General features: G+C 28.8%; 2 protein-coding genes across 4 annotated transcripts in view; one reads left to right on the plus strand and one right to left on the minus strand.

Annotated features, from left to right (window-relative positions):
- The window catches only part of LOC111635037 (caskin-2-like), a 105,055-nt gene extending 100,944 nt beyond the window's left edge, over window positions 1–4,111 (plus strand). The window contains exon 21 of the mRNA XM_023379885.1: window positions 2,818–4,111. Within this exon, the coding sequence (XP_023235653.1) occupies window positions 2,818–2,932 (115 nt within the window). The 3' untranslated portion in view covers window positions 2,933–4,111. The remainder of the gene's footprint in view (window positions 1–2,817) is intronic.
- Window positions 4,112–7,586: 3,475 nt separating this feature from the next.
- Window positions 7,587–18,993, minus strand: part of LOC111635034 (cytokine receptor-like factor 3) — a 34,006-nt gene continuing 22,599 nt past the window's right edge. For 2 of the 3 annotated variants that reach the window (XM_023379881.1, XM_023379880.1), the window contains 3 exons: window positions 12,997–13,105; window positions 10,706–10,848; window positions 7,588–7,959 (listed from right to left, as the gene is read on the minus strand). In XM_023379881.1, the coding sequence (XP_023235649.1) occupies window positions 7,721–7,959; window positions 10,706–10,848; window positions 12,997–13,105 (491 nt within the window). In that variant the 3' untranslated portion in view covers window positions 7,588–7,720. Of the gene's footprint in view, window positions 7,960–10,705; window positions 10,849–12,996; window positions 13,106–18,993 lie in introns of all 3 variants that reach the window. The other variant, XM_023379882.1, reaches the window with a different exon arrangement.

The following is an 18,993-nucleotide window of genomic DNA, read 5'->3' on the forward strand; positions in this document are numbered from 1 at the left end:
TTCACTGCATCATGTGTCAGTTTTGTAATTTAGTTTTTTAATTTTTTCTCAAAAAATTTCATTATTAAATGAAAACATGTAATATAAACATCCAAACACCTTGTATCGTAAGTTGCCAGATGCAAAAAAATCTGGTATTCACAAAGCACATCGTAAGCTACAATATTGTAAAAAGTCTCATAAGTCTAGGTACTGGTGGTTGAGTATTTGATTTTATCGATAAATAATAATACAGTAGAGCCTCGATTATCCGACCCCCGATTAACCGACCGTCCTAGTCGGCAAATTTCAAATGACCGCTAGTGATGTGGCGCTACAATATTTGGCTACGTCTTGGCTACTTTAATATTATTTTTACGTGTTTTAGCTGGCAACACTCATTCGACCATGAAAGGGAGCCAGTGTGAGACTAATCGGGGTAGGATGTTTACGAGTTCTTGACTCTCCTACCTCTTACTCGACTCAAGACCTTGAGGGCTGGTCTCGCTTGTCTAAAGGATGGATTCTTTTGAGCGGAAGGGTTTTAACGTTAAGGATCGCTAGATCCTTATTTCACGTCAGGATCTGACACCAATCTATCAATTTATCGCGGATAGATACGTGGTCAATTTCATGGGGAATTATCACGAGCAATCTTGTCGAGGACTTCGGGTTCAGTATGGAGGTGATAATGCCGGAAGAAACGCACACCAATCCAAGTTCGTTAACAAAATACCCGTTTATTAGTATACATTTTTACATAGTTAATTATTGGAAGAGTCGAGGATACAAATCCCTCTAGGGGTTTCAATCCGTATAGTTCATAAAATAGCAGGCAAAATATAAATTAGTCGCGACCCTAACTGCAAGTTTGGAATATTCGAGAGCGAGCTTACATATCATCGCGAGTAGAATAAATACCTCTAGTTATAACGTGGATGTAGGTTCTTGTTCTCCTGGGTTCGTAATATAGTCCAAAGTTCAAAATCCAAGTTCAAGTCGTAATCAAAGTCAGAACTGTAAAGTCTATTGATGGTAGCGACGAGAGGCAGGTAATCCACACACACACACACACACACACACACACAGTATATAAAAATAACTTCCCCCCTGTGTCGTCATCGCACTCGCCTTTTATATGGGGGCTCTGTTTTTGAGATTTCCCCATGTACGTCACAGGTGATGATCTTCTTTGAGCAATGGTGGGCAAAGTGACAAACTTATGACACAACAGTTAACTCATCCCCTACAAGGAAGTATCTCCGTGGGAACAGAATTTTATAAGCGATTTTTATGAGAAAATTTGTCGGTTGTTTTTCTCATTTGGAGTTAACCCCAACTTTTAAAAAAATCAGTTTGGTTTTGAAACAAAACGGTAAATGAATAAACAAAATGAATATAACTATTCGAATCTCGGCCTTCTTAAATCCTGACCCTCACACCAGTATTTAAACGAAGCTTAATTTTCTAATTTTTAACGATACAATAGCGACGATTATTATTTTAAAAAATTTTTGTTAGGCTTAACATCAATGAAAATTCAACGCGAAGTAGATTAATAGCGATATATTAATATACTAATTACATGGGATATAATAATATACTACACTAATAATGGATTTTTTCATACTTTTCGGTTATCCGACTTTTCAATTATCCGACCAACCCCAGTCCCCAATTGAGTCGGATAATCGAGGCTCTACTGTAATCAATTCAATTGTTTTTTTTATTTTTTATTATTTCTTCTAAGATGTTATCAAATGACATAAAATTGATAGAATTCTTCATGGTGGAATTAAATCTTATTCATTATAATTTAATGTTATCTTTTTACAGCCAAACAACTATTAGTTTGTCAATTTATTTCAAACTTCTTCAATATTTCTATTAATATAACTAGCAGTATCAATTTTGGATATATTTAGTTCCACACCTAGATTGGTTACATTTTTAGGTATCGTCTATTATACATATAAATAGCAATTAATTAATCTAAAAGTAACTATCCATTTTAAAATGCTACCTTACCACAGATTAAATACCACATGCAGCAAGAAAATTCTAAAAGAAATGTCTTTCTATTGGCTCCATTAAAATGGAAGCGGTCGCTACTAAGTGCTGTGATGTATTTTGTAAATATAAAATATTGTTAGTTTCTTGTAACTTTACAATATTGGACAGGTACTATGTCATATCTTACAAGACATTTGTGAATCCAGGCTGTGATAGTTATCTATATCTATATAAAAGCCAAACAATTGCTGGATTATATTGGGCTATATTACCACTACTATTATTAAGTACTAAGTAATTTGGCACTAGTGGCATGCATTAGGTGCCATTTCCTGCTAAATTTAATTATAATTATTAATATTTAATTTAGAAGTTTCTGGAAGAAAAGAATTGGCCCGAAGTGGGAATCAAACCTGCAACTCCCTCTTATCATATGGTCATCTTGTCAATTACACTACCCAGAGTTTAGGTTCTGGAGGCAAGGATCAGATGAAACTCTGGATAGTGTAACTGGCAAGGTGACCACATGATAAGAGGGAGTTGCAGGTTTGATTCCCACTTCGGGCCAATTCTTTTCTTCCAGAAACTTCTAAATTAAATATTAATAATTAATAATTATAATTAAATTTAGCAGATGGCACCTAATGCATGCCACTAGTGCCAAATTACTTAGTATTTAATTAATAGTAGCGGTAATATAGCCCGATATATTAAGTTGTCAGTCTTTAACATGAATAAAATAATGATTAAAATGTAATATATTTAAGAATTTCAAATCAGTTAGAATGAATAATTTATAATTATATAATAATTTTTTTCTTCCAGAATTAAACCCAATTTGACAACTTCAGGAGATGTTATAGACGACATAGAGAACATGTTAGCTAATTTATCCAACCAATTAGATGCCATGTTAGAAGATGGAATGAATGACGAATGAGATAATTGGTGCCAACTATTGAATTAATTTAATTTTGGTCATCTTGCTTTATGTCTGCAGTCACAGACAACCGGCAGTTTCCAGAAGATGCCATCTGTTGTCTTCCAGAACATCTAGTGCCTTAAAATAATAATTGAAAGATACGAAATTAAACTTAGCAGGAAGAGTCAAAGTTGTAGTTAGTTTTGTGAAAGTTGACATGCACCCTGCACCAGTATTGTGTATAGTTTGTCACTGCCGAGAGAGGGGATTTATGTTAAGATTTGTAGAGGCACTGTTGATAGTAAATGTGTTCTATGACATTTTTGTCTTTGGAGCATGATTTCGAGCAGGTAACTTGAAATCATATCCTGGACTAAAACTATTAAGTTCTTCTTAGATATTATTATCTTGCTGTATAATTTTATTATGGTTTTTATTGTGGCAAAAAAAAAAACTGCCAAATAGCTGAAACCAAGAAATGTGAAGTTCCTGCATATTCCTGTCCTCATCTGTTAATCGCGTTACCTCATTAGCTAGAATCCGTCGCTTGTCTAAATTGGGCTGTCTGATAAACTTAAAATTTCAGCTCTAACAGTACAACACCTGCAGAAATTGTACAAATTTGAAATATTACCGATCAATTAATTTGGAAAATCTGCTCAAATTTCAGCAATAATTACAGTTTTATAAAGATATCTATACATTGCAAAACAACCCTGCTTTTCAGACTGCCTTAATTTTTTATGGTGTTTGTCCAAATTTGTCAAATTATTTATGATTATAATTAATAAAAAAAATTTGAGATGCTCCAAAATAAAATTGGAGTTCATAGACGTGTGGTTAAACAGGACGTGAGTTATTAGTAGACTCGAGGGAAAAACGATCTCACGATTTTTCAAAATTTTTAAAGATTTCTTAACCACTGTTAGTCACAGACAAGCATCCATGTCAATTGTTATTCACACCAGCAATTTGTACAGCAAAACAGACAATCTTGTTTTTCAGTAATTTTTGAATGTATCAAATATAGTATTTGCATTAGGAGTCACTGGTTGACTCTGTCTGAGTAATGTATGTGAATTTTTAAAAACTTTTGTAGTTTTCTTAGGGTTGGTTAAGTTTTACAAAAAGTGTATATTGGTGGGACAATTTACAAAATACTTCCAAGTGTAATAAAAGTGATGATTAGCAGCTTGACTCTTGTTTTTTTTGTTTCATAAACATTTAAAGCTTAATTTATGATGAGTGAGCTTAAATTAATAATTTATATTATTATTATATCTGTAGGAGTAAGTATACAAATGATACATATGAAATTTATTAATTTCTTAATGCTTGATTTTGATTTTAGCAGAGATTATGCATTATTTTAGGTATTTACTAATTGTATGTACAGTAGAATATTTAATAAATTATATTGTTATATATTTATTCAAGCATACTGGTACAACCATATGTGGAGAGAAAACATACCAAAAAAAATCATACAAGAACATACAACATATAAGTTCTATATACTTGTTTTGTATTAACAGATAACTAAAGCACAATAGTGAAACAAAAATTAAATTTATTCTAAACCTAAAAATAAAAAATAAAATAGCCTAGTTTCTGGTAATTATTTATATCTTACCTGGAAAATGAAAAATAATCAGTTTAGTCTCTTATTCACAAATTAATATCCAAATAGTCTCCCAAATATCCAAAGCTAACCCTGGTTAAATAACCTGCAAACCACACCCCAAGAGCATAATTAACAAAATTACTAACAATTTTCAATATAAACCTAAAAAGAAAAAAACCCACATTATCTCATGATGTTGGTTTTATGGTAAACAATTTAATCTTTTTAATAAAAATAAATACCTTGAAAAATGAATCAGTATCAGAAATTATTTTCCTAAAATTATTAAAAGAAAAACAAGTAACACCAAAAATCATCTCATGTAATTTTGACAAAAGGCACAAACTGCAACCACATGATATGCATTCAATTGTGAATCAACTGCACCACATATGCAAATGTCCCTTCTAAAAAATGAAAAATAATCAGTTTAGTCTCTTATTCACAAATCGGATAGTCTCCGAATAATGTAATTAAAAATAATATAGATTAATAAAATATATAGTAATAATATACTAAAATATTCATTTTTCAACATGGAATGGCATTAATTATTATTAGATATATAATGAAAATTTATCTTATAAATTGTTAAGTCTTGAAAATACCATTCTAAAACTTGATAATGCATTGCTGAATATAATCAAGACAAACAATTTAAACTAGATTAAGAATTACTTCCTGCAGATTAATTATAAGAAAATTGTTCATTCTGTTTTATTATCTTCATAATTGCAGTTTTTAAATTCCTTCATAAATAATGATATAAATTAAGTAATTCTCATTGTTAATTTTCATGGATGAGCTTTACATGTAATTCAATAACTTAATCTTATTTATTTACTCAAATGTCATCAATCTTTTTTCAAATTTTTGTTTTGTATAACATATGTCTGAAGAAGTTTCAAAAAGATCTGGTAAAAACATTTGCAAGATTTGCAATTAAAGGTTTTATTCTGATTGCATTGATACAAATGGCACTTTTAATAAATTTCTCAACTCTGATATACCTCCAATACACTTTAATCAAACATAACAAAATTAATTTATTTAAGTGATTTGACCTAAAGATATCATCTTAAATAAATGAAAGTATTAAAACAAACTGTTGGAAATTGATTGTATAACTGATAAATAAATTAAAAATTAATCAAACAAACATCTGAATTGAAAAGATCAATCTGAATTCATGAAGAGATTATAGATTTGAATCAAAGGCAAATCTTTGATCTCTATAAACCAGATAGACATGCTACCAGTTACACTATCCAGATTTCTAATTCAATCTTTACATCCAAATTTATATGTGATTTTGAAGTATAAAATACTGAATTATTTATAAATAAAATAGAATTTAATTATAGCAAATTCTTGACAATAATGAACAAGTTTGAAAATAGAAATGAAACAGCCATAAGATCAATATTATTTTCTTCCGTCTATAATGAACTCTTACATAAATGTTAGTATAAAATGAATTTTTAGGTTTAAAAACAATGAAAGTTATATTTTATAATAAATTATGTGTACAAAGAATACTCTGAAATCTCTAGGATCTAGATTTTTAGGCAAAAACTTTTTTCCAGCAGCATGAAACATAAGGTGAAGGTCCTTAAAACAATTTTAAAGTATCTAAAATTGCTAACTATGGAAATTTTTGCCTAATTTGAATATTTTGGTTTTTTAAAAACTATAAAATGTGCATTTTGATTGATAAAGGGCACACACCATGTTTAATAGATTGTTGATTGCCGGATCACGTCAGGCTATATTAATGCTGCTAATTAATAATTAAATGTAAAGTACAGTCATTTGACCTAGATATAGGCATTACGCACCATCTCTTGATAAATTTAATAATTATGATTAAATTAATATTTTAATATTTAACTCAATAGGTTTCAATAACAAATCAATTTTGCTGTTGTGAGAAAAACAATTCAAAGAATTTAAAAGATAGAGACATTTTCTTTTGAAATGTTTTTGCCATTACAAAATATCTTTTGAACACATTTTGTAATGTTGGAATGTTCAAAACAAAATACCCAAGCCTCTACCTTTTAAATTGTTTAAATTGAATCCTCACACCACAAAACTAATTTCTGTTATCAAGATATTACTACTTGGCATCTTTGGTGGATCTTAATCTGTAATTTTTGATGTGGAAATACTTAAAAAGTGTGATTTATCAACATGTTGAAAATGTGGCAGTCTCAAAAGACATTATATCACACGAATCTGAAATTTGTTCAGTCTGTCATTGTTTACACCTTCAGAATAGGGACCAAATTGACCAAGTTTTCCCTGAAGTGCTAAGGTCTCTGTATAGCATGAGTGTTTTGTAGAAATGTTTTTAGTGTTTTCACAGCAATAGTTGAGTGTTTGATAAAAAATGAATTAGTACCAAATGTCTTTTGCATATCCTGAAATGTTACCATACTATTTAGCAGTCCAAATTTGGTTGCATTTGGACTGCAAAATAGCTCACTAGAAAGCATTGAATAGAAGTTCATAATGATCACCTGGTAAATAAAGATATAGCAATGAAAAAGCATTATTAATATAAAAAATATTGCTTCACAATTAATTATAATCAATGCAAAACAAAATAATAAAATTGACATAATCAATGAAACAAAGGTTGTGTTTTAGAAAAATTTCAACTAAATTAAAAAAAAAAAAAAAAACAATTGGCAAAATAAATCAGGATACTATTAAGCCTACCTGAATATTGGATATTACTTGTAGAAACTTTAAAAAGTTTCAAATTAGCACTTCAAAAAGAATTCTGTAAAACATTTCTAAATATAAATATGTTATATTTATTCCTTTAAATATTCCTTTATCACATTTCTCCTGTATAAAGTTTTTCACTATTATGTATAAATTAGTAATAATAAATTTTTAATTTATCAAAAAGGTAGAAAATAAAGGAATTATTTGAACTTTTGTAATTTGATATTGCTCAGTTTCACAACTAACTTTTTATCTGGAGAAAATACAAAAACACAACAAAAGCATATTCAACAATTTATTGTTTAGAATATATAAAAATTTATAATTGTTTTCATTCTTTTTAATTAGTAAATATGTATGTACAACATTTATATAAAATTTAATTTAGTCTGTTAAAATTTATAGTAGAAAAATTTTTATAAAATGGCACAAGTGATTATTTCTGTTTATTCCACTGATATTTTCCATCCACAAGACCGAAAGAATATGGCAAAATAAATATCTAGATGGGTTGAATTTCCTTCTTTGGCTTTCCAATCGTAAGTAATTTCTTGGTTTTCAGTGCGTATGGTCACTCTTATTTTACCGTTAGAATCTAGAGGTTCTACATCAAATATAACCACGGAGTTACGTTTCAAAGTGGGTAGGTGATTGGTCATTACATTTCCATTAACATATACATTACCTGAAAAAAAAAATATTCTATATATAGAAAAATCAAATTATTACATTTCATTTGTTTAATGATGTCAAATATACAGGGTGATCATAATTAAAGTATAGATATTTCCTGATTTTTGAAAATTTACATCACTTTGCCTTTACAAAAGACGTATTGGGTTGGCCAAGAAGTCCATGTTTTTTTTTTAGGCGAAAATAAAAGATAAATTTACTCAATAATACTGTATATTCGCAGTTTTTATCGAGTATTTTTTGCCATCTTTCACGGTGCTTCATAATACTCATTTTAAAAAATTTGCAGGTTTTTTTTTTATTGCGAAAACTTTCAAGTTCATTTTTACATTGTCATCGAAAGCGATGTTTGTTTCAAGAATTTTGAAAGGAACAAAATAAGTGCTAATTGGAAGAGACAAAGTCAGGTGAATGTGGAGGATGAGGTATGACATCCCAGCTAAGTTCCAATATTTTAGAGTTTAATTTTTGCCAGATTTGCAATGACATGTGGCCGAGCACCTATCGTGGTGGAAGACTATGCCTCTTTGATTCATCAATTCTGGACGTAACTCCTGAATTAATGTGTTCAATTTGTCCAGCTGGCCACAGTATACACCAGAATTGATTGTTGTTTTTCAGAAGCAGATCGTAAAACAAAACATCCTTCCAATCCCACCAAATCAAGAGCATGACTTTATTTGGATGAAGTGATTTATGGTATTTGCTGCACTTCACCCAAAATCTTTTGCAATTGATGTTGACTCACTTTTCATCCCCCATCACCATTTGCTTCAGAAATGGTTCACTTTCCTCACGATTTTTGAGAGAATTGCAGATGAAAATCTGAGTGATGCAATTGGCTTCACTAAGTTTATGTGGAACCCAAACATCAAACTTGCTGACGTATCCAAGTTAACACACAAGATTTTCTACACTCAGTTTTGATATTTGAAGAATAACTGCAATCTTCTGCATTATATGGCATTATATGGCAATCTTCTGCATTATATGGATTACTGTCGATCTCAACTGGCAACCTAATCGTGGTGCATCTTGAATGGAAAAATCTCTGGAACAAAATCTTGCAAACCACTTCTGGTGCACACATTTTTTCATAGCATCCTTACCATACACCTAACACATTTTTTGCAGGTTTGCACTGTGTTTTGCCTTTTTTAAAATAAAGCATAATGTGTCAATAATGCACATTTTATTCACTCATCTTTTGAATATTGACAAACACCCAAAACGAAACTAATTGTCAAGCTTTATTTAAGCTTGACGAATATTTTTGACAAGTATCAGTGAACTATCACTTGTCAAACAATCATGTGTTTTTGAGGTTAAAACTACTAATTGCTTTTCAGTGTCTAACTCTATCTATCAGAAAAAACTATATAAACTTATTGGCCAACCCAATACATCAGTATCTGTTTTAGCTAACTAACTGAAAGAAATCCAAAGAGGATTTTTGTTTTAATAAAAAAAAAGGCAAAAAAGTTATTAAAGTTAAAAGCAAAAAAGGCAAAAATATTATTGTTCAGAGTTTGTTTTGCAGCAAGCCATGTGAAGGTAAATGCACTCCTAGCAACAAGAATGGTACCATCAAGCTCCTTCCCCAAGAACTGCATTTCCCATCTTGGCATTAATCCATCATAGCTTTGAAGCTTTGTACCTAAGCATTTGTGTTTTATCTCCATTTATTTTGTGGTCTGTTAGCAAGATCTGTTCTAAGCTATCAGAAAAGCCTAAAGAAAGCTTATAAGGGAATACCCTTCATTAAGTCTAGTTTTATGTAAAAATGGACATAATTAAGCATTTTGATCATAGTAAACAAAGTAAAGACATTGTACACATATTGATCTTGTCTACATCCACCATTCATACTATTTACAGATAACTTTAAAGATTATTTCTATTATTGGTGTTCTGCTAGTAGCAAAGTTGTCTCTTTAGTTGACATCCAGTAATGGATAAAATGGAAAGTCTACTACTTAAGTAGCTTGATAGTCATACAAAGTGTGTGTTCCATTAAGGTAGCTTATACTTATTAAAAAGACTGATTGATTTCTCTTTAAGTTGAAACAGAAAGCACTGGCTAATGGTGATGAAAGTAGAATTTGAATATAGTCATGGCTGATTTGATTATTTTGAGGTAAGGGCATCTACAGTGCTTAAAAGTTACTGGGAGATAGTGATTTAGCTGATGTTGCCAAAAAGCACCCAGAACGTGGTTATTCATGTAAGCAAGTGTTTAATTGTGACAAAATTGCAGTTTATTGGAAAAAATTACAGAACAAGACATGTATTTCAATAGAAGAAAAAACAAAGCTAAAGGACAAGATATTGAAGAATAGGTCTATTAATAATGATAATGGTGATGCTGTCCTTAAGCTTTAAGCTTCTACTAATGTACCATTGAAAAGTCAAAAGCTCATTTAATGCTATTAACGAGAAATGTATCCATAATGATTATTTTTTTACAATTTATGCACATTTTTTTAATAATATTGATTGAAAATAAAAACAATTATTGTATGTATTTCACATTAAATTTATTAAAATATTAAATTTTGTTGTAAATAATGGATTCATATTATTCTCCATAATCAACTAATAAATAATGTATATATGTGTAACTGTTATTTTATTATTTATTGTCACAAGAACAATAAATTGATCATTATAATGATTTATAATGAAAAAATTAGAATACTCAAACAATAAAGACAAGCTTGTAAAATAATAATTATTACCTTTCATATTTATAAATATCACTCCAGGTTGTAAAAATGCAGCATCCTTTTTAGTCTGAGATGTATCTACTAGAGCCAAACCTTCATCAATTTCTTCTTGTTCTCCTACATCTAATATATGAAATTTGATGGAATGGTTGATTCTGCAAATTAAGAAAGTACCTAAATACTATTTTAATTTTATTAGTCACTTGAAAAAATTAAAATTTAAAATCATAAATCTGTTAAAACTTTTTAAACACAGTTATGTTATGTGTAGTACCAGCAAGCTTTATTCCTACAACATAAACTAATGGATTAAATTTAGACCTATATATATTCCTGCTGTCATTTGTCTGTCTGTCCTTCGTTAATCTCGAGAAAGAAGTTAGATGAAAATCAAGACTGGATGTGAAAAGCATAGAGGCTGGAAGCTCAAATTAATTATATACAAAGTTCCAGCTGGGACTGGAAGTCACGTAATTTTTTAAATTAAAAGATGTTCAAAAATAGCAGCTTGGCATTGTGACAATATCACAATAAATAATTGCTCGTTATTATTTACTTAAGAGTAGGCAAAAAAAGGCCTAATATTTTATCATCATTTAAAATAGTAAAAGACTGTTTCATGACCTCAAAAAATTGTCATTTTCAACTGGAAAACTGAAATAAGCAAACATTTCTAATAAATTAATAACTGAAATTTTATGGGGACACTGCAGGTTATGGTCAGGATAGGCATGATTTTTCACAAAGGTTCACTGCAAGGTTTCTTTGGTAAGGTGATGACTAGATTCCCAACAAAAGTTAATATCATACAAATAGCATTCAAAAACCAAAATGAATCAAAATGACCCTTTTGATCTTTTTAGTGTTAAGGTAATGTGTTGCTTAAAAAATTTGGCAAGTCTTTGAATGGTATTTCCATTTGAGATTTATTCTATATTCAAAAAGATGTTTTAAAATGACATTTTTTTAGTCTTAAGTTTAAATAAACACTAACTTTTTCACTAACAGATGGTTAGTTCATTATATTGTATGTTCCTTTTGGTGGTACAGGTAACTGGAATAATGACAGACATAGATTATGTGATTTCACATGTTATCAATAGAATCTAAAAGTTTTAAATCCTCATTTCCAACAATATGATACAGTTTGTCAGGATGATGAGACTCCAGATCTTGGTAAAGCTGTATCAAAATTTTCAGAAGTTTGAGAAGATTGCCAATTGAGCCAATATCTAAACTATGACAGTTAGCAGCATTTTTTCCATAATCAGAAGAAATGTCATAGAGTAAAGGGAAATGGTTGGGGTGAAACCTTTTGTGTTATTAGAAGAGAAGGAGACTTTAGTTCTTTCAAGAATAGAATCAAGAAATAAACATATGTAATCCATGCAATTGTAGCACAGACTGGATAAAGATCTAGAAGAGAAAAGTTGGAGAACTCACATAAACATGCACATAAAGATATGGACAATATTAAACTATTCATTGTAATGTTATGCTAATAAGCCAAAAAATCCAGTGAGATCAAATTTCCAGTGAATTACATTTTTGGTTTTTTAAGAAAGGAATCATCAGCAAATGGTTTGTGACAGAAAAATATAAAATTTGTCAATTTATCCAATAATAAATCCATGATTAATGCAATAAATGATATTAAGTTTTCTCACATAAAATTGAGAAAATTTGAAAACTGAAGTCATTCTGAACATTCTGACCTTAGTAACGAAAATCATACAAGTCGTCTTTTTTTTTACTAGATGTTTTGTTTATTATTTTCTTTCCTCTGGAATCTCATTGTATTTCTTTCTTAGTTTTTATAACCTGAAAAATTGAAATAGTCATTCTACATTTAAACAGATTACAATCTCTGTTAGATAACTTTACAAGTCCTATGTTGGCTACTAAAACACAAAGTGTGTAACATAATAATTAGATGTTTTCAATATAATTATTCATGTATTTAATTATATATGTATATATTTCTTATTAAATGCTTTAATAAAACACTTTTTATTAATAAAAATCTACCCTATTACATACTTTTATTAACTAAAGTCAGGATGTTTAGAATAACTTCAGTTTTTGAACACATTAACTTTAAAATTTTTAAATTTCAAAAAATTAGGTATAGCATTATTACCTGAAATTTAAATATTTGACTTACATTTCAGGATAAGTAATTTTTTAATGTGTGAATTTTCAATTTTATACTTTTTGAAATTATTAGATTGAAATTAGATTATTTAAAATTGTTATTCATAAGTAAAACTTTACTCAAATATTAAATAGCTGTACCAACTCACCTTTGTAGAGATAGTTTGGAGTAGAGATTAGAACTCCCAATGGATTCGAGTTTTGTGGCTATCTTATTATCATTAGTTAAATTATAATTAGGATTATTTGATTCCCATTCTATTGGAAAAAAAAACAACAATTATAAGTAAAAATAATCATAAATGTAAATAAAAGTCTGAAATAAAAATTAAACTTTAATCCAAAGATACACAATGTGTNTGGATTTTTTCATACTTTTCGGTTATCCGACTTTTCAATTATCCGACCAACCCCAGTCCCCAATTGAGTCGGATAATCGAGGCTCTACTGTAATCAATTCAATTGTTTTTTTTATTTTTTATTATTTCTTCTAAGATGTTATCAAATGACATAAAATTGATAGAATTCTTCATGGTGGAATTAAATCTTATTCATTATAATTTAATGTTATCTTTTTACAGCCAAACAACTATTAGTTTGTCAATTTATTTCAAACTTCTTCAATATTTCTATTAATATAACTAGCAGTATCAATTTTGGATATATTTAGTTCCACACCTAGATTGGTTACATTTTTAGGTATCGTCTATTATACATATAAATAGCAATTAATTAATCTAAAAGTAACTATCCATTTTAAAATGCTACCTTACCACAGATTAAATACCACATGCAGCAAGAAAATTCTAAAAGAAATGTCTTTCTATTGGCTCCATTAAAATGGAAGCGGTCGCTACTAAGTGCTGTGATGTATTTTGTAAATATAAAATATTGTTAGTTTCTTGTAACTTTACAATATTGGACAGGTACTATGTCATATCTTACAAGACATTTGTGAATCCAGGCTGTGATAGTTATCTATATCTATATAAAAGCCAAACAATTGCTGGATTATATTGGGCTATATTACCACTACTATTATTAAGTACTAAGTAATTTGGCACTAGTGGCATGCATTAGGTGCCATTTCCTGCTAAATTTAATTATAATTATTAATATTTAATTTAGAAGTTTCTGGAAGAAAAGAATTGGCCCGAAGTGGGAATCAAACCTGCAACTCCCTCTTATCATATGGTCATCTTGTCAATTACACTACCCAGAGTTTAGGTTCTGGAGGCAAGGATCAGATGAAACTCTGGATAGTGTAACTGGCAAGGTGACCACATGATAAGAGGGAGTTGCAGGTTTGATTCCCACTTCGGGCCAATTCTTTTCTTCCAGAAACTTCTAAATTAAATATTAATAATTATAATTAAATTTAGCAGGAAATGGCACCTAATGCATGCCACTAGTGCCAAATTACTTAGTACTTAATAATAGTAGTGGTAATATAGCCCAATATAATCCAGCAATTGTTTGGCTTTTATATAGATATAGATAACTATCACAGCCTGGATTCACAAATGTCTTGTAAGATATGACATAGTACCTGTCCAATATTGTAAAGTTACAAGAAACTAACAATATTTTATATTTACAAAATACATCACAGCACTTAGTAGCGACCGCTTCCATTTTAATGGAGCCAATAGAAAGACATTTCTTTTAGAATTTTCTTGCTGCATGTGGTATTTAATCTGTGGTAAGGTAGCATTTTAAAATGGATAGTTACTTTTAGATTAATTAATTGCTATTTATATGTATAATAGACGATACCTAAAAATGTAACCAATCTAGGTGTGGAACTAAATATATCCAAAATTGATACTGCTAGTTATATTAATAGAAATATTGAAGAAGTTTGAAATAAATTGACAAACTAATAGTTGTTTGGCTGTAAAAAGATAACATTAAATTATAATGAATAAGATTTAATTCCACCATGAAGAATTCTATCAATTTTATGTCATTTGATAACATCTTAGAAGAAATAATAAAAAATAAAAAAAACAATTGAATTGATTACAGTAGAGCCTCGATTATCCGACTCAATTGGGGACTGGGGTTGGTCGGATAATTGAAAAGTCGGATAACCGAAAAGTATGAAAAAATCCATTATTAGTGTAGTATATTATTATATCCCATGTAATTAGTATATTAGTATATCGCTATTAACCTNAATGCATGCCACTAGTGCCAAATTACTTAGTATTTAATTAATAGTAGTGGTAATATAGCCCGATATATTAAGTTGTCAGTCTTTAACATGAATAAAATAATGATTAAAATGTAATATATTTAAGAATTTCAAATCAATTAGAATGAATAATTTATAATTATATAATAATTTTTTTCTTCCAGAATTAAACCCAATTTGACAACTTCAGGAGATGTTATAGACGACATAGAGAACATGTTAGCTAATTTATCCAACCAATTAGATGCCATGTTAGAAGATGGAATGAATGACGAATGAGATAATTGGTGCCAACTATTGAATTAATTTAATTTTGGTCATCTTGCTTTATGTCTGCAGTCACAGACAACCGGCAGTTTCCAGAAGATGCCATCTGTTGTCTTCCAGAACATCTAGTGCCTTAAAATAATAATTGAAAGATACGAAATTAAACTTAGCAGGAAGAGTCAAAGTTGTAGTTAGTTTTGTGAAAGTTGACATGCACCCTGCACCAGTATTGTGTATAGTTTGTCACTGCCGAGAGAGGGGATTTATGTTAAGATTTGTAGAGGCACTGTTGATAGTAAATGTGTTCTATGACATTTTTGTCTTTGGAGCATGATTTCGAGCAGGTAACTTGAAATCATATCCTGGACTAAAACTATTAAGTTCTTCTTAGATATTATTATCTTGCTGTATAATTTTATTATGGTTTTTATTGTGGCAAAAAAAAAACTGCCAAATAGCTGAAACCAAGAAATGTGAAGTTCCTGCATATTCCTGTCCTCATCTGTTAATCGCGTTACCTCATTAGCTAGAATCCGTCGCTTGTCTAAATTGGGCTGTCTGATAAACTTAAAATTTCAGCTCTAACAGTACAACACCTGCAGAAATTGTACAAATTTGAAATATTACCGATCAATTAATTTGGAAAATCTGCTCAAATTTCAGCAATAATTACAGTTTTATAAAGATATCTATACATTGCAAAACAACCCTGCTTTTCAGACTGCCTTAATTTTTTATGGTGTTTGTCCAAATTTGTCAAATTATTTATGATTATAATTAATAAAAAAAATTTGAGATGCTCCAAAATAAAATTGGAGTTCATAGACGTGTGGTTAAACAGGACGTGAGTTATTAGTAGACTCGAGGGAAAAACGATCTCACGATTTTTCAAAATTTTTAAAGATTTCTTAACCACTGTTAGTCACAGACAAGCATCCATGTCAATTGTTATTCACACCAGCAATTTGTACAGCAAAACAGACAATCTTGTTTTTCAGTAATTTTTGAATGTATCAAATATAGTATTTGCATTAGGAGTCACTGGTTGACTCTGTCTGAGTAATGTATGTGAATTTTTAAAAACTTTTGTAGTTTTCTTAGGGTTGGTTAAGTTTTACAAAAAGTGTATATTGGTGGGACAATTTACAAAATACTTCCAAGTGTAATAAAAGTGATGATTAGCAGCTTGACTCTTGTTTTTTTTGTTTCATAAACATTTAAAGCTTAATTTATGATGAGTGAGCTTAAATTAATAATTTATATTATTATTATATCTGTAGGAGTAAGTATACAAATGATACATATGAAATTTATTAATTTCTTAATGCTTGATTTTGATTTTAGCAGAGATTATGCATTATTTTAGGTATTTACTAATTGTATGTACAGTAGAATATTTAATAAATTATATTGTTATATATTTATTCAAGCATACTGGTACAACCATATGTGGAGAGAAAACATACCAAAAAAAATCATACAAGAACATACAACATATAAGTTCTATATACTTGTTTTGTATTAACAGATAACTAAAGCACAATAGTGAAACAAAAATTAAATTTATTCTAAACCTAAAAATAAAAAATAAAATAGCCTAGTTTCTGGTAATTATTTATATCTTACCTGGAAAATGAAAAATAATCAGTTTAGTCTCTTATTCACAAATTAATATCCAAATAGTCTCCCAAATATCCAAAGCTAACCCTGGTTAAATAACCTGCAAACCACACCCCAAGAGCATAATTAACAAAATTACTAACAATTTTCAATATAAACCTAAAAAGAAAAAAACCCACATTATCTCATGATGTTGGTTTTATGGTAAACAATTTAATCTTTTTAATAAAAATAAATACCTTGAAAAATGAATCAGTATCAGAAATTATTTTCCTAAAATTATTAAAAGAAAAACAAGTAACACCAAAAATCATCTCATGTAATTTTGACAAAAGGCACAAACTGCAACCACATGATATGCATTCAATTGTGAATCAACTGCACCACATATGCAAATGTCCCTTCTAAAAAATGAAAAATAATCAGTTTAGTCTCTTATTCACAAATCGGATAGTCTCCGAATAATGTAATTAAAAATAATATAGATTAATAAAATATATAGTAATAATATACTAAAATATTCATTTTTCAACATGGAATGGCATTAATTATTATTAGATATATAATGAAAATTTATCTTATAAATTGTTAAGTCTTGAAAATACCATTCTAAAACTTGATAATGCATTGCTGAATATAATCAAGACAAACAATTTAAACTAGATTAAGAATTACTTCCTGCAGATTAATTATAAGAAAATTGTTCATTCTGTTTTATTATCTTCATAATTGCAGTTTTTAAATTCCTTCATAAATAATGATATAAATTAAGTAATTCTCATTGTTAATTTTCATGGATGAGCTTTACATGTAATTCAATAACTTAATCTTATTTATTTACTCAAATGTCATCAATCTTTTTTCAAATTTTTGTTTTGTATAACATATGTCTGAAGAAGTTTCAAAAAGATCTGGTAAAAACATTTGCAAGATTTGCAATTAAAGGTTTTATTCTGATTGCATTGATACAAATGGCACTTTTAATAAATTTCTCAACTCTGATATACCTCCAATACACTTTAATCAAACATAACAAAATTAATTTATTTAAGTGATTTGACCTAAAGATATCATCTTAAATAAATGAAAGTATTAAAACAAACTGTTGGAAATTGATTGTATAACTGATAAATAAATTAAAAATTAATCAAACAAACATCTGAATTGAAAAGATCAATCTGAATTCATGAAGAGATTATAGATTTGAATCAAAGGCAAATCTTTGATCTCTATAAACCAGATAGACATGCTACCAGTTACACTATCCAGATTTCTAATTCAATCTTTACATCCAAATTTATATGTGATTTTGAAGTATAAAATACTGAATTATTTATAAATAAAATAGAATTTAATTATAGCAAATTCTTGACAATAATGAACAAGTTTGAAAATAGAAATGAAACAGCCATAAGATCAATATTATTTTCTTCCGTCTATAATGAACTCTTACATAAATGTTAGTATAAAATGAATTTTTAGGTTTAAAAACAATGAAAGTTATATTTTATAATAAATTATGTGTACAAAGAATACTCTGAAATCTCTAGGATCTAGATTTTTAGGCAAAAACTTTTTTCCAGCAGCATGAAACATAAGGTGAAGGTCCTTAAAACAATTTTAAAGTATCTAAAATTGCTAACTATGGAAATTTTTGCCTAATTTGAATATTTTGGTTTTTTAAAAACTATAAAATGTGCATTTTGATTGATAAAGGGCACACACCATGTTTAATAGATTGTTGATTGCCGGATCACGTCAGGCTATATTAATGCTGCTAATTAATAATTAAATGTAAAGTACAGTCATTTGACCTAGATATAGGCATTACGCACCATCTCTTGATAAATTTAATAATTATGATTAAATTAATATTTTAATATTTAACTCAATAGGTTTCAATAACAAATCAATTTTGCTGTTGTGAGAAAAACAATTCAAAGAATTTAAAAGATAGAGACATTTTCTTTTGAAATGTTTTTGCCATTACAAAATATCTTTTGAACACATTTTGTAATGTTGGAATGTTCAAAACAAAATACCCAAGCCTCTACCTTTTAAA

The sequence above is a fragment of the Centruroides sculpturatus genome, unplaced genomic scaffold (assembly GCF_000671375.1).
Source record: "Centruroides sculpturatus isolate CEXI.00-Female unplaced genomic scaffold, Cexi_2.0 scaffold698, whole genome shotgun sequence".
NCBI lineage: Eukaryota > Metazoa > Arthropoda > Arachnida > Scorpiones > Buthidae > Centruroides > Centruroides sculpturatus.